The 22038-nt window shown below is 37.5% G+C and overlaps 1 protein-coding gene across 1 annotated transcript in view; it reads left to right on the forward strand.

Moving 5' to 3' along the window:
• Positions 1-10162: 10162 nt before the first annotated feature.
• LOC117434988 (spondin-1-like) overlaps positions 10163-22038 on the forward strand; it is a 63818-nt gene continuing 51942 nt past the window's right edge. Inside the window, exons 1-3 of the mRNA XM_034057763.3 lie at positions 10163-10735; positions 13236-13342; positions 18778-18911. Coding sequence (XP_033913654.2) covers positions 10507-10735; positions 13236-13342; positions 18778-18911 — 470 coding nt within the window. The 5' untranslated portion in view covers positions 10163-10506. The remainder of the gene's footprint in view (positions 10736-13235; positions 13343-18777; positions 18912-22038) is intronic.

Raw genomic sequence — 22038 nt, forward strand, 5'->3', positions numbered from 1 at the left:
ATTAAACCTCCATGAAATCAATATAAACTGTTATATTATAAGCAATACCATTACTAATAGCTGTTTTTCACAACTTGCCAAGTAAATAAAATGTGTATTTATTTTCTTATGTGAGACGTAAAGTTTACTTTTTCACTATTCAGTTGGAAATACAGTTCTTTAAATTAAAATCTTTAATATTTGTGGAAAGGACCTGACCTTTGCCACGGATATTAAAGAGAAATAAGATGTAGCACAGGTGTTAGATGGTATGGAGTGTTATCACTAGAAAGTATTACCAGAACCATATGGTGGGATCATAAGCACCCAAAGAAAAAAGAAAACAATAGTAATACAGAATTTCTTTTACAGCCACAGACAAACTCCATATTGGATCATATTCACTAAAGGTTTAGCAATTCTTTTTAAGCAAATATATGAAACAATATCTTAGGTTAAACAATACTTTGAAAGAAGAAAAAAATAACAACCTTCTCTTAAACACTTGAAAAGGGTTTCATGAAATGCAGACTTGATTTAATTAATCAAAACTGAACTTAAAAATCAGCCGTTCTTTAAAACAGTCGTGAATAAGGACAATTGTACTTGATTCTAGTATAATATAAATTTACATTATTGTGTAAAACAATATTCATAATATTGTGTCTTGTTTTTGCAACAACTACATGGTCAGAAAAAAACCCCTCACAAACCAAAGGGCTCCCAAGCAAGAAGCAGACTCACAAAGCTGAACCATGTCACCATCAGTAACAAGCAACCTGTCACTTGAATGGTCTTTGCAATGTAATTGCGTTGATCCAGACACTGACTGAAAAATGGACTGCACTTAGTCTCTTTCTGAACAAAGTCTGTCAGTTCACAAATCCAATGCTCCAGTGTCTAATCACTGAAAGGCAGGCCTCAAACTAACTTATGATGCCGCACAGCTAGAACTTTTTTTTTGGGGGGGGGGTTCCAAGCTCAGGCAAAGCAGATAGGAATGTTTGTATTTTACAAACATGGCAACATTTTAGTAGCTTGACTACTAAACCGAAAAAGCAGTACTTCTGTCAAACTAATTGCCATTTTAATGTTTTTGTTGACTTGCAATAATATTCAGTTGTGCTCATTCTTTATTCTTTCCTATAGTTAGCTCTAACTAGCACTCAACAAAAGTAATCTATGCAAAGCCATTGTGCTTAATTTTCTCATTCTAAAAAGTTATGTGTGGCTGTGACTATTGAAATCAGTAGTCACAGACCATACCTGCTATATACTAATGTACTATGCAGTGTTGAAAGCTATTAGTTTGCTATAGGTAAAGATGAAGAAAACAGATCTACTGTTGATAGCAAACACCATGTTTTAGGGCTAATCTGCAGACTATGGGGTAGATGTATTAAAGTCTTGCGCCTGTCTCAATAATCACAAACCAGTTACAAATGAGTCGGAAGTCTAGGGTGTACTTAAGTTACAAGCCTTGAAAACACATTTCTATGACATATCTGGTTTCCCCAATGTGTTGGGAGCAGTAGACTGCACACATGTGCTTCTAACCCGTCCAACAGCAGCATGAAATGGGCAAGTGAGTTTATAATCCCCGATGTGTCATCTGCAAGCATCAAATAATAGTCTGTTTTTTTATGTTGCAAGCACTTCAATAAATCATTATGTCTCTAAGGTGTATGAAATGGTCCACACTAGCTTAATGTATGCAGTTAGATAGTTAGGGTGCAGCATCTGGAATCATAACAGGTGCACTGCAGTTCTTCTGGGAGATGAGATGAGCGAAGCTCAAACTACATCCTAATCATGTCTCTTCTTGGAAAGCACAATTTATTTTACATTTTGGAACAAGGTGCATTTTATAATAAGGTTTTAAAAGTGCATTGGAGCAACCGTACAAGACGACAATTTAAAGGAGTTTGTGTCAAGTCAATAATACAACATTCAGAGGTGTCTGTCACAAATTGAACCTTAATAACAACACCTTTTTTTGTTTAGATTTATGATTTGCTTCCTTTAGCAGGAGAATATAGGTGACATTCACATAACCTCCTACTGCTGTATGTCAAGTTCACAGCGTGGCAAAAATAGCTTTAGTAAGGCTTTGTGTGTCTGCAACTGAAACTAGCTTTAGGAAATGTAAACAAACTGGACGGTCAAAAGGGTCTTCTAAAGTGCATATAAAGGTCAACTATGGAAGAATGTAATGAACAATGGAATCCACATCTATATACAACTGGACATGATTTGGGGCACTGCAGCTTTAATGGAGCGTAAACTCAAGCCCTAATTTTAATGATCAAAACAGTGGCAGATCTAAATACTGACACTATTAAAATAATTGAATTAATTCAATGAAAAATACCAGGGAATGCTATTTGAATGGTTGATACACTGGTGGCGTTTAGACACATCACTCTAAATAAAGGAGTTTGGAATTAAAGTACCGGTAACTTGATTTAAATTCTTAATATGTATAGGTGTTCAGATGACTTCTGCCGTACATCAGAAATCACAGCCACTTTTTGGAAATGGAATCAGAGGCTCTTTGTATAAGATTCATCCTGCACAGTGTTTACTGGGACTGTGATTCCAGTTTCTGGGCATTATTGCTGTTGAAGTTCCAAGTGCACTGGATTCAGGTGTCAGATGCTTGTCAGCCCTTATTACTTCACACTGGAATGCAGCTTCATAGCTAAAAGCAGAGCGAGGCCCGGGCAAACGGCTATTATACAGCCCTCACTAGACAACCATACATCAAAGAGTTATTTAAGCTTTCATTTTATGACCTGGGGCACAGATTCAAATGGGCATACACATTCACCAAAATATCACAAGAAAAGTCCCTTTGGTTTCTAATCACGAATGTCCTTTCCAAACGGCATCACCTTGCTGCTGGCTCACTAGAAACAATATAGCTGGCATCACACAGGTTTTCAGTGGCTGTAATCACATTTACATTGTAGTTTGTACTGTCCCTTAACACACTGACTACCATCTCAGGCAACAAAGTAAAGTTTGTCAAGCGCAGGACGTCTCGGGAGTTATTAGCCCTCAGGCTTATTTATGAGATAATTCCCTTTATACCGCAGGAGTGGGTCTACCTAGCGTGGGATTTTATTTTTGTTATCTCACTGGAGTGGGATAACATGAGTGGATAACATGCTTACCGGGACTAGTTTTGGATGTGTCTTTGTTTACATTCCAAAGTCCAGGACAGAGCTGCGTGTCTGTAGTTCAAACAGTATTAACCTATACATGTTTTATAACAATTTTAAAATGTATGAAATCATTTCAAATGTCTATTGTTGTTTTGATTTGGACTCTGATTTCCTTGAGAACGAGTTTAATCAAGAAATGCCAGTTACCCATCTGACTGCGTCTGACTTATCTGAGCAGCCTGTAGCCCTTTATTAAACAAGGTAGGAAACAGAGAGGATGTAAATTGACAGAGCTCAAGGTTCTATCTAAAGATGGTTGTGAAGAGGCCATAAACAGGGTTCAAAATCAATCCGCGTTGAAGCACAGTCTGTTGACAATGTAAGTAAAGATCTGCCAGTCGTTCGTGGTATACGGTTTTTATTCCTCTTAGAAGTACATCCTTACATAAACTATTCGGCCCTGTTGGGGCTTGTGATTTACTGGGACATCCTCCTGCGGTGAATAAAAACTGTATACCACGAACGATCATTCAGTAGCCTCTATATACACAATGACATTTTAGTACACAATGATTTATATGCCTTTGATATTCTGCGTACATGTGTTATTGAAAGGACAACGGATTGTACATTGAATTTGAGATTTTGTCAAGATTCTAGAAACCTATAACGAAGACAAACGTTAAAAGCAAACTTTTGAATTATCAACTTCCAGTTATTCCACAAAGACTGAAAGACAGTTTGATAACTAAATACAGTTCGTTTTGTTTTATTCCTGACAACACGTTGAAGTTGAATTCTTCTTTTAATAATAACTTGAGTGGACCTTTCATAGCCCTTCCATCCATTAACAGTACAAAACATCATTATGGAAATGTAGTCTAATGAGTTCACAGCAGGATTCATGACTTTAACAAGGGTTTGTTTAGTCTAATTTAAATTCTAATTTTGTTATGAGCCTTGACCTTTTTGTAAACAAATGACAGGGAGTTAATGTGCTGGAGAAGCGATCTTAAATCTCACAGCCAGAAATCAGGAAATCAGAAGATGAAGGAAATGTTATAACCTTGACCTCTTGAGACTAATGCTGAGCCAGACACTTCAGCCCAGCAACACTGAACAGCGTTACAAATATGAAATAGAGCCTTCTTCTGCAGTGACCACCACCTGCTACTGTAACTTCAGTTTGTTTTGAAAGATGTAAGAAACATTCATTGGATTTTGTTTCTAAAAAAAAAAAGTGAGGTTTATAATTGTTCAAGAATGGTAAAATATGAATCTGTGTTTTCTTTGTGTATATATGTGCTGTAATTGTATCTGTCAGCATGTATATCTATACGTGTGTGGTGAGCTGAATGAATTGTCACCAACACAAAGGGTACAATGCATCAATCGCATGTTGTTTTTTTTTACTGGAAGGAAAATGACATCTTCAATAAATCAAAAGCAGGGCATTTCAGTGAATAGCTTTCTGTTGTGCTCCATTATTCTTATCTGGTGTTTATCCACTTTAGTACGCAAGTTAAAAATATATATATTTTTCATGATAACACTATTGTTCTCTGCTACACAAGGAAATGAAGACCTGGATTTTTAAAAGCGACATCCCAGTATAGAAAGGAAGCTGATTTAAAGTGTTTAACAATTAGCTGTCAGACGGGAGACCCCTGAATTGTATCATATTTTACAGCAGTTCAGAAGTACATTTTGAAAGTCTTCATTCCGCTCACCTGATGCTGCTATTGGTTTGTCCTGTGAAATGTTGCCAATGACTGCTCAGTAATGGTAAGCCACGTGCTCAGCCTCTCAGTGTACAGGGACATGCCCACTGGCGTTAAAGCTGATTTAAGCATTTTTAAATCTTGAGTTTTTTGTAGGTCACGACTCAATTGGAGTTTTCTTTTCTAGTGGACAGTGTTTATGTCCAACCAGCTCAGAAGAGTTACGTGGCAGTCATCCCATTTAACCCTTTAGGAACATTTTTCTTTTCCTCAGTGTTCAGAAAATCATTACAGATCGTTATCTTTTTATTAGAAGAATTAACTAATTGTTTGGCTGTTTCTTCTTAATACAGTCCAGTTTATCACTGTAGTTTTTGTAAGTGTACAGTAAAGGCTGAGGTTCTGTCGCAGTAAAATCATAGATTTCTCATGTCTATTTGGAGTCTGCCACCTACCCATTTTCTGGATACATCCTGGCTATAAAAGAAAAAAAGGGTGCAGACATCTACACTTGACTGTCCTAAACTAATGCAGTATCGGGCTGGTGAGTATGCATAACCTCAACAATAAAATATCTATCAAAGTTTTATTTTAAAACACATTACATGTTAACTCAGAATGCAAAAGTAAGGATCAGTAAAGTATGGACGGCAATGAGAACTACCACACATACATTACTGAATGTTCTGTAAAAAGGCCCATATACATTAAAAGCAGGCTGTGTCTTTGAGACCACATATGAGCAACAGTTCTTAATTCCTAAAAAACACCAGCTGTTCCTGAGAGGACGGACCAAGAACAGGTGGTCTTTATAGGGTTAAACGTGTCTGTTCCCTTCTCCTCCTTGCTGTCTCTCCCTGGGAATGTGTCCCCTTGAGTTTGCTGCTTTGTCTACATGTCCTGGTAAATAAACAGGACAGTCTGCCGCTGACAGCAGGGCAGTAATCCAAAGGGTTCTGACACGCAAAAGATTGTGGTAAAAACAACATTTTATTTTCTGTGTGGGTGTGCAACATTGTGAGGAATTTGCAGTGATTGCAATTGTAAAGCTTCGCTCAAGTGTGTAGTACTGTACTTCTGATTGAAAAAAATATATAATATTAGCCATTTGTTTTTGTTTTTCTTATCACACGGAGAAACACAAACACAATAAAACGATGCCATTTAAATGATGTTAATAGTTCATCATCTAAATTATGTTAATAGTTTTTTTTTTAATCCTTAAAAACTTTTGGCCATAGGTGTACTTACTGCACAAGAGAGAAAAGGGTATTTTAAAAGACTAACAACATTAAACAGATCTTCTAATACTAAAATGAATAAGCTGTGGGTCTGGACTAGTCTGGCAAGAATACCAAACAAATAGGCCATGGAGGAAAAAGTCTGTCTGCTTTAAGGACTGTGAAAGGCCCATACTATATTACTGACAATTCATCACCCAGATATACCCACAATTGCATTATTTTGGGATATTATCAACAGTGATAGTTGTTTAAAGTAGTTCATGATATTCCAATTTCCATTTTTTTCTCTGCAAAATAAGTGGGTACCTCAAGGAAATTTTACAATTAAGATTTTATCAGTCAATTGCAAGTCCACTCCTTTCAGCCTTTATTGTACACTTTACTCCTAATGCTGAAAGGAGAGTTCTGTTAAGGGCTGTTAAGAATTTGGTACAGCAAAATAAATAAATTAATAATAAAGAATATTTGGTGTCAGTTGCTGTTCATCCAGTTCTACTCAGCATTGCATGCTGTTTTTCAAACTAAACCATCTCGTTCGCACTGTAGCTAGCTGATCAGTTTGGAGGGAAGAAAGGACCCCCTTGATAAGACACATTAAAATGTTAATCATGAGAAGAACAGAATGCTATCTTAGTTACAAATAGTACAAATGAAATACTCCTGTTTGTGCTTCTTGTAGTGAGTCACGACACGGATATGAAACGGTGCCATGCATCACTGTGGAATATGATGGAAAACAGACCAGCACATTGTCTGCCCTAAATGTGAGATGAAGTTGGCACTGTGTCTCATAACACCAGGTGATGCTGACTAGCTACATCTGGTTGAGAGTTTGAATTCCAGCTGTGCTTTTGAGGTGCATTTCTTTCTTCCTTTCAATCAAGCACAGCTCAAGGTGTCTTCCCTTGGAAATAAGGTAAGCAGGGGACTGTGAAACCTTGATAGTTAGTATATGTCCATCAATGAAAATGGTTAATGGAAAACTCTATACAGCAGACACCGGTAAGGAGCAGTGTAGAGTAATGGTTAGGGCTCTGGACTCTTGACCGGAGGGTCGTGGGTCCAATCCCAGCTGGGGGACACTGCTGCTGTACCCTTGAGCAAGGTACTTTACCTAGATTGCTCCAGTAAAAACCCAACTGTATAAATGGGTAATTGTATGTAAAAATAATGTAATTGTATATAAAAAAAATAATAATAATAAATAAATAAATAAATAAATATGTGATATCTTGTAACATTTGTAAGTCGCCCTGGATAAGGGCGTCTGCTAAGAAATAAATAATAATAAAAGGAGCCAATAGGTACTCTATTTTCACCTCACACAGCAGGGGTCACTATTGCACAATGTAACAATATCCTATCTAGAGGGATATGAAGTTTCAAAAGAATACAAAGCAATAATTAAAATATATATATATATATATATATATATTCATAACTTTGTTTTCAAATAAATTACTTTTCAAAATGGTAGTTGCACAATTTAAAATCCCATGCTCTTGATACAACTAACACAACTGTATTTATAATGTTTTGGCATGCTTTGCAAATGTATCTGGTGTGTACAACAAACGTTTAGTAAACCGAAAACGACTCGGTTCTTGGTTTTAATTGTTATCATAATACAGAAAACAAATTCTCCTAATTCTGAAATTCTCTTTTTTCTTTTCTTTTTTTTACAACTTATTCCTAAAGCTATGTACATTACCTCTGAAGAAAAATAAATAAATACATGCCTTTATAGAAAGCCCTTGCACTGCTTTTTTTTGTTTTAACTTGCCATATGCATTTAAATTGTTTTGTAATATAATGACTAGACTTTTCCTTCACATTTTTATGTGTGGGGTGTCATCATAGCTCTATATTATAAACGTATCATCATTTTGATTTCATTCAGGCCATGATATTGCATAATAATCAATACACCATAAAACATATATGTCAGCAATATGTAGGCCATACCCACCCCCCCAACCCCAAATCTGGAAATGACAAATCACCAGGCATTATTAATCAAGTTACATATATACAATCTATAGCAACTGTAGCATAAACAAAATTATTATTATTATTATTATTATTATTAATATTATTATTATTATTATTATTATTTGTTTATTTAGCAGACGTCTTTATCCAAGGCGACTTACAGAGACTAGGGTGTGTGAACTATGCATCAGCTGCAGAGTCACTTACAACAACGTCTCACCCGAAAGACGGAGCACAAGGAGGTTCAGTGACTTGCTCAAGGTCACACAAAGAGTCAGTGGCTGAGGTGGGAATTGAACCGGGGACCTCCTGGTTACAAGCCCTTTTCTTATTCATATCATGTAAAGATGTATTATGAATCATTCATAACAGAACAGTAATTCAAATTGTTACCCTATTTTATGGCCTCATGAATCAAGAGTGACCCGAAGCAAAGTCAGTATAGCAATAAGTAAGCATTTCCTTTTAAACTAACAACACTCCTAATGGCTCAGTAGCACAAAACTATTCCAACACAACTTATTGTAAGTAGTTCAAGGATAATGGAAATGTAAACAATTAGCCATGTTACTGCCTTAAATGTATTGATTACTATATTTATTATACAGTATACTGTATATGTGTATGGGCATCTGTCGTGTACATGTTTCTGGTATATTTCAGTATTTGTGACAACTACCCATAGCTTTGGGGTAATTTCTGATATGCTCTGTACCTAACAACAACAAAAAAAATATTCAAGTTACGTGCTTTTGTTCCTGACAAGGGCATTGGATTTTGTATCATGTTTAAATGAAAAAAGGGTTCTGAAAGTTTCTTCTCCTAAATGATCACACTTTCAGACAGATTCTCAGAGCTATGTACTCCAAAGCTTCAGTAGCATGGGTTTTATTTTCTTGCAGATAGCAAAAAGGCACCTGAGTTACGAAAGCAGAAATAAACCACTCAGACGTTTCATTCAGGGGCTTGTGATTCGAATGAAATAGTTTATTATTTGTTTACATAGTGTTTTTGTTTTCCTTTGAGACAAAAATTGCGCTAACAACAATTTGTATTAGATAGTTTTTTCAAACTGACAAAGCATATGGGAGAATGTTACATTAATATGCAGCGTTAACACTTTTTTAGAGGCGTCTGGCAAATGAGAAAGAAAGAGCCTTTTGTCCAGCACTGATAAGTGGTGATAATAGAGTATTCATTGTTGGAGGTACATTCAACAGAACATAATAGCACATTACAAGTTATATCTTTTAATTAACAATTATGTCCAAAAGTGTTGATGATGCTGTGACTGGGCATGAAGGCTTTTAGACATTAAAATGTTTATCTCTGAGTGAGTGCACAACATGCTGTTAATTGAAGATTTGTTACAATCATGACAACATCAATGAATGCTTGTCTCCTAAGGTCAGACATTTTGTGAATTTTAGATGTAGTCTGTGTTCTTGTAAACATGTGCTTTGTTGGAAACAAATGACCTGCACCAAAGGTCACTAAACAGTGTACCGTATATGAAATTCCAGTACCAAATCCCTTTCAATGGTGTTTTATACTTAGAGATATTAATAGAACTGATGGTTTTACAGTCTGTTTTTTTTTTGGGGGGGGGGGGGGGGGTTGTTCATATTGTTCTGGGTATTTTTGTGTTTTCATTTGTCTCATTTTGCAGGCAAGGGAGTAATTTCTTTGTGAACTTCGGGCATGTGAAAAAAAATCCTTGCATGATATTTAAGTCTCCTGATAATAAATGCAAGCCCAAACTGCTTGACTGAACATTTTGTAAACCATATTTGAAAAAAAAAAACCAAAAAAAAACCTTAAACCAGTAGATAGTGCTTTAACCATAAGGCAGAACGGCTTATTAGTTAAAGGGAAGAACAAGGAGCCAAAGTGTATCTGATTTAAATCTTCGCATATATTAACAAGCAGGTTTAAGTGCCTGCATGGAAAGCCAGGAACACGTATGTCCAATGTTTCTCCTCATTCACTATAGCCGTTGGTAGGAATGTTTGCGTTTTGTTGAAAGTCTGTTAGCTCAGTCTGTCTAGTCTAGATCTTTGCTGGAGATCTTGGAGACAGCAGCGTTACCCAGCACTCTGCAATTTCATCCAACCCTATGAATTGCACTCTGTTAAGTAAACAGTACAGACCCGCTGATGATCACACGCTCTCACAAATCACCACATTTCTCGGGAATTAGGGGGAATAATTGGGTCTTCCCCTCCGGCCATTTAGGGACGAGTTCATAGCGTCAGTTGTGTGCAGACTTTTTTCTCATGATAAGTGAAAGTGGTGTGTGAAATTGACAAGTTTGGTCAATTTCAGGAGTTGGGGGGAGGTCTTTTCTAACAGCTTCTCTTTTCTTAGACGGTTTGAAAAGAGTGCTGACACAGAATACCAAGGATGGGAATACATCTGCACATTTTGCTTTTGCAATGTCTTATCTCGACATTCGTTTTAAATGCGTTTGCTTTTTCTGACGAAACTGTAGATAAATTACTACCAGTGAAGTCCGATGGATATTGCAGCAGGATTTTGAGGGCTCAGGGCACACGGAGAGAGGGTTTTAATGAGTTCCGACTGAGAGTGGAAGGTGATCCCGAATTTTACAGTCCTGGAACCACCTATAGAGGTATGTATTTTTGTGTTGTTTTACTTTTACCTGCAGAATAAGACAACGGGAAAAAACGTAGTCTATACAGATCGATTTAATTAAGCCTAACTGACTTAATTGTCGGGTTAGTAAGTTAGTCTTTCTAACCTCTAAAATGCAATTTAGCGTCATGACGTGTGTTGTATTCAATTATGAATAATAATCGAGAATTCCTATTGCCAGTTTACTATATTAGCACACTATGCATTTATTATATTAGCACAATATGCATTTAATGTATTAGCACAGTATGCATTTAACGTATCAGCACAGTATGCATTTAATGTATTAGTAGAGTATACATTTACTATATCAGCACAATATGCATTTAATATATTAGCACAGTATGCATTTACCATATCAGCACAATATGCATTTCAAGTTTATCTCACAATGCACTATACAGGTGTGATTGTCATAGAATTCTGTACCCAGTACAGTTTTTTTTTCGTCTTTTTAAGCGATAAATAGTTTTTTTTAATTGTAAAAATCATCTGTAATCTGTGCAAGTAACTGATGTTTTGCAGTTGTACAGTATTTGAAAGCCGTGCGCAACATGTAAAAGGAAAAAATCAAGTTAAAGCTTGGATGACCTTGCCGATAACTTTACAGATTTCCATACCTGTGGGAAGCCGATGAATACATGGGAACTGGCTTGTTTTCGAGTCTGCTGTGTGAGCTGTCAGTAAACCTAACACAATGGACTTTGCTGTTCTTTTGGTAAAGTCTGATACCATTTGGTGGTTTGAGTTGCACATAATAAACCATTCTTCATACATGTGTACCTGTAACATCGTATTTCAGGAGCACAAACACTGTAGGTCACAGCCTTGTATGTAACTGTGGGAAATGAGTGTTCATAAGTTTGTTTGATTACACAATTTGTGTTTTTGATTTTTGAAACTGTGTTTCTCACTACAGTATTAGGACTAGTCTATAAGACTGTTTCAGTTTGAAAAACCCTCTCAATTAAACCATTGTACTGTATTTGTAATAAAAGAGTTTCCAATGTTCAGTTTTTTTCACAAGTGGTACTCAGTTTATGTTTTTATTTTTTATTTTTTTTAGCAGAACTGAGGTATAACATTATTCTTCAGGCAAAATACACATTACCCAAAGTATCATTAAGTGGGTTACTGAATCTGTAGTATACCCATGTTGCAATCTTGTGAAAAAAAAGGGTTTTTTTTTTTTTTTTTGGTCGGGTGAAAATTAACTTTATTCAGTTAGCCAGCCTCCATGACCTACTGTAAATGTATTTAATTCCTGCATTACAGCTCTCAATTAAGTGAACATACTTGCTTACGTTTGCTGTTTCTCTCCACCGAGAGAACGAAGGGCTCCAGGTTCTTTGCTGTTCTTTCGGAAATGTCCAGAACAGACTTTGAATTAACTAAATATTGACTTTGGTCACGATTCAGGCCACTCCTTCCACAATTCTTCTTGGCTGAAAAAAAAACAATCTTTGCATATAAGGTCAAAGTTTATTTATGGCCTTCCTGTGGTGCTTCTGCTACATTTCCATTTACCCAGGCTTGTTGTGAGAAACCCTCTGACATGGCAAATCTGTACACATTGTTACCTTTTTATAACGAGGATGTGTAAACGCATATACAAGGGAAAATGATTTGCAATTTGCACATAATAATATGAATAAACAGCAGAAATATTGCCAAAATATCAATTCAATGCGGGTGACATCTGTCCTGAATAGTTTGCCAATAGCTCTTTTCATAAAGGTCAATTTAATTCTTGGCCTGAATTTTTTTTTTTTCATGTATGGCAAACTGATCTCTGAAATGTCCTTGTAAAAAAACAAATCAATGATTGCCTTCTGATTACTGTACTGTATGTACATTTAAAACCTCTTTCCTTGCCGTTTTACTGTGCAGGCACAACTCGCTTTTAACAAGGTGGATCAGATTGTCAAAGCAATTGCTTATTTAAATATCCAGAACGTAATGATGGGAGATGACACAAACTGACAGCCCTCTGGCTGTGACACCCTACAAAGTCAGTTAAAGAAGTGCTGCAGTAATGCATTGCCTCCTCCTATCTCGTTTATGACCCCTAATGATGAGCTGTGCACTAAACTGCGCAGATCTCATGTGCCACTCCATACTCCAGCTTTACCAAACTGTTATGAATATGTGGGCAATTGACTGCTTTACAGACACGACCACTGGTACGAGATGAAGTAAACCGTTGCTAAAAGCTATTTCAGCTTAATCAAATTCAAATTCTCTAACATCCTGTGCATCGTGATTTAGGAAGACCGAGCGTTTGACTATCATTTTCAGTTCCCGGTTTAGTCGTAAGATAAGGCAAGCCTTACATAGGAACACGCTTTGCAGGAACCCTCTCTAGACAGGCTTGTGTGCTAATTGATAGCTGTCTCTGGAATAGATGTTTCTTTTGAAGACTTGTTGTGTATGACCTACATTCCACTAACTTTGTGGTTTTTCCCCTTCACTTCTAGTGACTCTGTCTGCAGCCAGCCCTTCTTATTTTAGAGGCTTTACACTTATTGCTTTGAAAGAGGGAAAGGAGGGTGACAAAGATGAGGATTATGCCGGCCATTTTGAGGTAAGAAACTGTTCGTTTTTTTAAACATTTTTTATCCTATTTGTGTGTGTGTAGGTTTATGATTTTATTTTTTTTATTTTGAGGTTCCCTAGCTGTACTCTGTCTTTCTTTGGGCAGCTTTGGGGCTTCCAGGAGCAGGTAATGGATTGATGATGTTAAAATATCCAGGTGCAAAGGTCTCCCAAGTATCTGAGGCAGGCTGTATTTAGTTAAGCACACCTGGACATGTTGACATCAATGCCATCTGCTCTACAAGAGGATGCAATGAGTTCATTTGTACAACCCACCCCCCTCCACCTCCAATAAAAACCACATGGGATTTTAAGTGTGAGTTGGGTTACTGTTCTGCTTGTCTAGCAGGGATTTTAAGTGTGAGTTGGGTTACTGTTCTGCTTGTCTAGGATACTTGTGTGCTGTTTCAGATGCATTGTTCTTGATGTGTTTTATTTTAATTTAAACATTGTAAAACGAACAAGAAAAACTAGGGAGTTTAACTGTCTGCTTAAGTGTTTTATTTGTATTACCTTCCTAAATTTGTGTGCCCCTTTTGCCTAATAAAGTCCAATGTGTTAGTTTATAGAATTTCAAATATCAAACCTCGACTCACAATGACACGATCACAAGAATGAGTTCCCTTTTCATACTGTACTTCTGACAGTTTAATAAAAGCCAAGCATGAATGAGTTTAGCACGTCGAAAAAAGTTCAACAGTCCACTTCCACATAATAATAACCATGCGCAAGGGCGACATGTCTTCATGTTCTGACAAACATTAGAAGAATAGTAATGAAAAAAGCAACACAATATTTATTTAGCCAGATTCTTATGGTTCCCTGAAAAAAAAAAAGATAGAGAACACAAGATGATTGGGAGGCATGCAGTCCCATTTGAGGCTTGTCCTTTACTAAAGTTACTAAAACCATAGTTTTATGCTGGGTGTAAAAAAAAAAAGTTCTTCCCAGCATATATTCGGAACTTGCCTTTTCTCATCTTCCTATAATGCCAGCCAGCCCTACTCTGTACCGAGTTTCAAATAGAGACTTTGTTTTAACCTGCTCTACAGGGTGTCCACACAGTCCTGTTACCCCCGTGTTTTTTTTTGTACAATGATGATTTCCAACAAGATGGGGTACGAGAATATCTCCACGACAGACTGGTCGTGGATCTGCTCCTTTGCCAGCTCCCATTCAGTAGGCAGCACGCAGCGGCGATGTGAGACTACGGAGCAGAGAAGCTGCCGGAGGTGGATTGCACCTCGTTACAGAAGGCGTCGCACCGAACGTGATGACAGATCATTTTCTGGAAGTCTAAATACAATTACATACTTGTACTGAATACAATTAAGTACTTCTAAATGCAATTGTTGTCATTATTTCACATGTTTCAGTTACTGGTCAGTGCACTGCAGAAAAAAGACATGGGGGGGTAACAAGACTTTGTGGACACTGTGTGGAAGTGCTTGTAGAGACGGTTGATGTTGTCTACACCATGCTCTTCTAAACATCGCTGTTCTTCTCTCTTTCTACACTCAACAAATGTATTTAAATGAATCTGTCATCATATAACAGATCATACCATCTGGTATTTTGTCTACAAGGAGAGGCCAATTGCTTTTACTGAGCCAAGAAAATCATTAAGCAACTACACATAATGTTGTTTTTCCTGTCACAGTTAAGCGAGGGTCTGTTAATTCCTCAAGGGAGCCTGGGTTATTGTTAAACTGTAGAAGAGCCGCAGCACTAAAAAGGCTAATTTATTACATATTAAAGAGCAACTTGGTATGGATTGCAAATATCGCGGTTATCTGAACTAACCTGTTCTTCTTGTTTAGTTTTACTTTGTAAGCGATTTTCTGTTTCAGCCATTTCATCCTGGTGGCTTTTTAAAATTTAGAAGCTTCAAAGCACTCATGTGGACTCCAACAAGTTTTCAGCAAGTGCAGCCAGTATATGTTAGTAAGAAACGCCACATGGAACCAGACCTCTGGGGCAGTGTTCAAGGGGAACAGTTTGATAGTTACAATCTGGTGTACCAGCTGGCATCAAGACACGTTTGGGGACACAAGGGGGCTTTACCAGGGGTGTGGTCCTAAATCTGAAGGTACCGGAACACCACTAAAATACAGATTATTATACGAATTCCCATTTTATTTGTATACTGAACTTCTACATATTTCCACAAAGCGTCTTTCTCTGAATGCTTTACTTTAAGTGTTTGTGTCCACAGTCGTAGTCGATGCACTGTCACTGTTGTCTTCGCCTGCATTTTTAGTCGTCTTAAAGAAGTAATTCGTAACAAAAGAAGTTCCTAATGCTCTTTTCATTGCATCAATAGGACAGCTGACTGAATCAGACTGAATCGTGTGACTTAGCTTGCCTTGTATGTGAGTTCAGACTCGACTGCACCACTGCTCCGTGTGAAATAGTACCGGAACAGCGTTCTGGATCGACTGCACCGCTGCTCCGTGTGAAATAGTACCGGAACAGCGTTCTGGATCGACTGCACCGCTGCTCCGTGTGAAATAGTACCGGAACAGCGTTCTGGATCGACTGCACCGCTGCTCCGTGTGAAATAGTACCGGAACAGCGTTCTGGATCGACTGCACCGCTGCTCTGTGTGAAATAGTACCAGAACAGCGTTCTGGATCGACTGCACCGCTGGGCTTTAAAGTTTATAACTGGAACACTACTAGAAATCAGTCGGATGAGGTTTGCAGACGGAGAACCACATAGGCTGACCAGTCTGACAATCCTGTGACCTGTGGTGCAATGTTTGGTATTGCAAACTTTGTTCGCGTTAAACTGACTTTTACTTATCAAGTCATGAAAAGATTATTCTTTACTAGTTGAATGATTTTATTATTTATTTGACAGATATCTTAATTAAAACAATGTATGGGTTGTATTTTGTTTAGTCCTGTTTCTTGCCCATCCCTCCTTTTTAAAGAACATTTAGTTAAATGACAAAGCTAATATTATAATGTATTTTGTGCCAAGTGATTATGTGGTGCCTAAAATTCTTAGCAGCCAGGAATATCTGAAGTTGTGGTTAGTTCCTAATACAGCATGAGGCTGTTGCAGAACCAAATATGTGTTTTGTCCTAACCAAGGGTTTTGAACATCGCTGTCAGTCTTGCCCTAATGCTGTATACATATGCAGGTTACTGTAGACCCCGATAAGAAGTGTTCAGATGGTATCACTGAAGAGAGACAGCATTTGTTTCCTTCAACTACCAGGGATAAGAGGTCCCTCTTGGTTACGACTGAATAATTTAGTGTTTAAAAAGCCACTGCAACCTTTACAGCTGAGATGAAGCAGCTGTTTTGTGTAGTCACCTGGGAGAGAATTACTGTTAGAACATAAACACTTGGCTGATCAAGACCACCTCCTTTTCTCTTCTCGTTCCGGTTGGTTCTCTTTGAGCTCTATTTTGATGTTTTGGTTCCATTTATAATGCCAACAGTGACAATTAAAACAAATGTCCCAAGTTCCTTATGCTTTCTGAGCTGATGTTTGCTATATCCTTTAAAGCCATTTGCGAAGAAATCAGGCAGATTTCTAGTTTCACACAGCTGAGCAGATGTGAATACGTTAGACGAGAACACTGATTCCATGCAGTACTACAGTAGCTATCCATATTGTGTCATAAGCACATGTGTGTATTAGCGCCCTCGGGTGCTTGTTTATGAATTAATTAGTTATTGTATGATATGATAAATTAATAGCCACCTCTTTTGTATACACTACACTTTCAGCAGATGCCTGTACTCCTCTATCCATACACCCCGTATGCAAGAAATGATTGTTGGGTGATATACTGTGTTTTGTAGATACTGTACTAAAGAGTCATGATCTTTATGAATTTGGTGGGGGGGTTATAGGAGGATATCTAGCAGCTGTTCTCTTGACAAAACAGGATATCAGAAGAAATGCAGTTCTAAATTAACATTGTGAAATAAATACATCTGCACTGGACGTGCAGTCAGCTCATTTCCATTGGCACAGGACTTCACTAGGATTGATATCTCAGGATTGGATTTTAACATTTCACGGAGCGGAAGGAGTTGTAAGTGTGGATTTAAACCAGCCCCTGATTTCTCTGACTCTGCGGATATCAGGGCTTGTCACTGCGTTGGTAATTCACATTCCAGTCATGATACTTTGGCAGGTGTTTCCTTTGCCAAAATAAATAGTTGAGGAGCCTTTAAGGACTGTACATACACAGGTAGTATGCATGATGCATCACACTGACATTTCAGATATATCTTTTCCAGGTTTAAAATTTAAAATCTCATTAAATTCTTTTTTGGTAATATTAATTGCTTTTTGCTACTGTGAATGATGTCTGAATAATCTTTTCATTGAGTTTATTGCAAGGTGATTTTGATTCGTTTATCTAAGTGTTACTACAGATTTGGTTTCTTCTGGTATCTTTCCCAAGGATTTTTCTCTGTGATTTCTTCTTCTGGTTGTTAGTTTTCTGACTGAGTTGGGTTTTCATTGGAGGATACACAAGACAGACCAGAAACAGGATAAAGATGATTGTTTTGGTGCACTGATTTTTATTCTTTCTAAAATACACCCCTTTTGAACCCTTCATTGTATTCAGCCTCTTGCATCTCTGTACTGAAGTCTTGATCTATGAGTTTTCCCCAGCTCTTGATATAACTACTTTGGGATTTCACTAAAATGTGCTAATGTTAGAAAATGGTTAACTGCACAGGAATGAGAATGATTTTGGTTCAGAGTGAAACTTACGGAGGAGTCTATAGGTTGGTGGTCAATGCATACATTTGGTATCTTCTGAAGTAATGCTTGTATTCAATATTCATCAGCCGTATGTGGGACTGAACAATGTTATGGTTTAAGGCAATATTAGTACAGATGAGTTGAGTTATTATTATTTTTTTTCACAACATGAATACCTCTTTTATCTTTGTCAGAATGTTGGAGCCTATAAATCATAACACCAATAAAGCATCATTGAATGCTGCACTATTGAGGGGGCTGAATCTTCAGGGCATTGCTGTTAAGGTGCCGTTGTCAGGATAGAAAACTTTTGATTGCTTTACTTTTCCCTCTTCCCTCTCTACCCTGTACGCCTCTGCTTTTGCTGGTTCTGAAAAATCTACAGTATTTCTAAGAAATAAATGCGCTAGGATGTTTGTTATTTTAGGCCACTCATTAATTGTAAGTGCTTATATTTACTGTCTCTGAGTTCTCCAGTTGCCTTTAATGCAATATGCTAATGGTCACATGACAAATGCATTGGAGCTGCTTGGAGTTCTGGCTGTGCTCTGGTCACGTGACCCGAAGCTTCAGCTGAGCCAATAAAAATAAACATGCATGGGTTATTGATTGGATGCAAGTTCTGAGGTTTATACACTGGACATGGATGCAGTAAGCGTCTAATCACAATGTTTAATTGTTCACAGATTATAGATGAGGAGGATACCCAGTTCATGACAAACTGCCCCCCTGCTGTCACAGAGAGTACACCCCGGAGGAGGACAAGGATCCAAGTTTTTTGGACAGCGCCCCCTTCTGGAGCTGGCTGTGTTATCTTAAAGTAGGTGATCATATGTAACACATTTTTGTACAGTGTAGAATTGCAATTATGAAACCAGGAATGTTAACAATTTTGATTAAGGGTGATAGTTTTAAGGATGGCATGATTTTATTAAACCGTTCAGTGAGAGTCGTCTTCTTTTTTGGCGTGACATAATGATGCTTTTCAATTTTTATGTTTTACAGTTAACTCTTTTCCTTTTCTTTTTTTTCTTTTTTTATTCACAGTTGCCTCCAGCAACCCCTGCTGGGAGTGGCTGGAATTACACAGACTTTTTTGTTGTATTTCATGTGCATGAAACTGGGTGATTGTGTTTAAAAAAAAAAAAAAAAAACCTGAGAAATGAATCCCTTCTGTTATCAGAGAGCAGGTACGGAACATCTTGGCACAGTGTTGAGCTTTGTCATACCTAAACATGCCTTAAACCTAGCAGCCTGTGGAAATCATGTTTGGCCAGGAGGAAGAGTGCAAGTCAGCACCCAATCATGCTTAGCCAGTCCAGCACCCCTGCTGTAAGGAGTGCCAGCTTTAATGAACTGGTCCAATAGGTTCTTTGCTGAGTTAGGTGTTTGGAGGAGTTAAGATTTTAACCCTTTCAGGACCAAGCATTTTTCAATGGGATGCTCCACCAGGACCAGGCGTTTTTTGGCTGTAGTTGACTCTCTTCCTATAAAAAATTAACAAAAAATCTATTTTTTACAGTAGCATCTTGCAGATGGTGTCCTTTTTTCAGAACACTCTGGGGAACATTTTAAAGTACTTCAGATTTTTTTTTTTGAATTTTTTTTTTTTTTTTTTTTTTTTTTTTTGGTTGGTTTTTAAGTTAAGTAATTTTTATTATGTATTCTGCTTAGAGATACATGTTTAAAAATTCCAGGGCTCTGCACTGTTGGATTCAGAATGGTAACCCACCAGGTTTCTGCGTGATTTTCATCACTCTGGTCAGGAATGCAATATTGTGAATTAATAATATGCAATGAAGGCTCCCTTGTTAAGGCAGCCCTTTATACAACAGAACTAGTTTTAAGGCCGACTGGTCAAGGCTCCGGTTTGCCCCTTCATACCATTCCAATAACCCTTCCATTCTGGTTATAAGGCAGGACTCAAACAGCACTGTTAACTGTGGCTCCTGACTATAGTGTTATCAAGGGGGAACACTTCGTGTGTGTGTGTGTGTGTGTATATATATATATATATATAATTTATTTTATTTTATTTTTTTATAGCTTTTGACTAAACTTAAAGATTGACATCTACGTCCTTCATTTTTAATTGCTGCATTATTAAAACTCTTCGTTCAGTTGTTTGAACTGCACCCCTTGGTGTCATGTTCTCTTATGCGGTTGTCAAGCGGAATGATCAATCCTGACAAGTGAAACTTCTTCCCTGTGGTCTAGTTTTTGAACTTCCGATGTGGTCTCCAGCTTAGCCATTTAGCAGTGAATTTTTGTATCTAGTCACTGTGAGTTATTATGTCTGTGACATCTAGAAAAACAGCAGAATACTTTCCTGGGACAGACGTATACTGTACGAAGTTAGAAATTTCTTGACTTGACCTCTTTAGAATCGAATGGCAGTCTACCTTCTACAAACCTCCAGCCTGAAAGACCACACAAGAAACAATTCCATACCGGTACCATTAAAGCTGGAGGAAAAAAAAAAGATTTCTTTGAACCCTGGAAGTTTAATTACAGAGACATACACTAAGACACTATGATTTTCCAGTAGATCTGTGTACAGTGAAGTACTGTAAAAGAATGCAGTGTCCTGTCGGATTCTGATTTAAAGGCTGTAGCAGCTTGTGTACAGATGTTCTGCTAGAACTAGCAGATTTATGTCTTATGCTTCAGGAGGACTGCTGTCAAAATGCAAATAAGAAACACACACACACAATGGCGAAGGAACCATTCCAAGTCTGCTCATGAGTGGAGAGCGTTTGTTACAGAAACAACCTTCAGGAAAGTGAGCAACTCTGAGCAGCATTTCATCATCGACACATATTGATATGTGCCGTTACTGAATAAGTGGCAGAATATGAAATGAAGAAGTAGCTATAAAATGTCATTTTAATTGTTTTTACATTTCTTTACCTAGCTCTGATCTACTTTGCCAGCCCCCCCCTTTGCGTTCTCTATCTATATAAAGGTAGTGTAGGAGGGACTGGCACAGTTGAACAGTCACATCCACTTGCATGTAATCTGAATGGAATGCAGAAGGCACTCCATATTCTCTAGACAAGCACAAAGCAGCTCAAAGCTGCAGTAGATGAAAGCAGATTTAGAGGAAAACTCAGGACTGGAGCAACATAATCTAGAACCCCTCTGAATGGTTGCAAATATCATACAATAGGAAGGTAAGTGTGGAACAGTAATTAAAATGCCATCTCAAGTTCTGTACTCTTTAAAGAAAAAGGTTAGATTACTGAGGAATGATACATGTGTATGCAGTACAGTATCCCACTTTTAGCAAGTTTGAAGTATGGTTCCCCTTAAAGACACATAATCTGTCCGTTAGTATAAATAGTATAATGAAGATGTTTTCTGAATAATGATAGGGAGGGTTCAGGACTAATTTAGGACTAGGTCTCCTATTGGTTCAAGAGAAACTCTCCTGAGACGCATTACGGTTATTCAGTTGTATTGGCATTTCCTTTGCTGTATTCTACCTTTTAAAATGAATGACATAATAACCTACTCGAGTTGAGGAAAGACCAGAGACCTGCTGATTATTAAACAAGCGTTAAAAAGAAAGGCAAACGTGGTCATTTAACATAGTTAGTTTAACATGATAATACAATACAGATGGGATCAGTTTTCTAAATTGAAGTTAATGTTCTCTATTATCTGTACTCTACCCCCACCCCCTTCTTTTGCTATAGCCAGAAGGGATATGCAATAAGTAGCCTTTACATTCGAGCATTTAGCATCAGCAGTTACATGCAAACAGAGGGAATGTGGCTGATTTAGGAATCACTTCTAGTAATTAAGTAGGATGTTAAGTAACTAGCACTTTGTATACTGATTCCCTAGCTTCCTAGCTAAACTACATTTGAGGATAATCTTTACTAAGATTAAATATGTGTAGGGTTAAATTGTAGTGTACAAGGGGAGATGCATTGACAGGGTGG

The sequence above is a fragment of the Acipenser ruthenus genome, chromosome 28 (assembly GCF_902713425.1).
Source record: "Acipenser ruthenus chromosome 28, fAciRut3.2 maternal haplotype, whole genome shotgun sequence".
Taxonomy (NCBI): Eukaryota; Metazoa; Chordata; class Actinopteri; order Acipenseriformes; family Acipenseridae; genus Acipenser; species Acipenser ruthenus.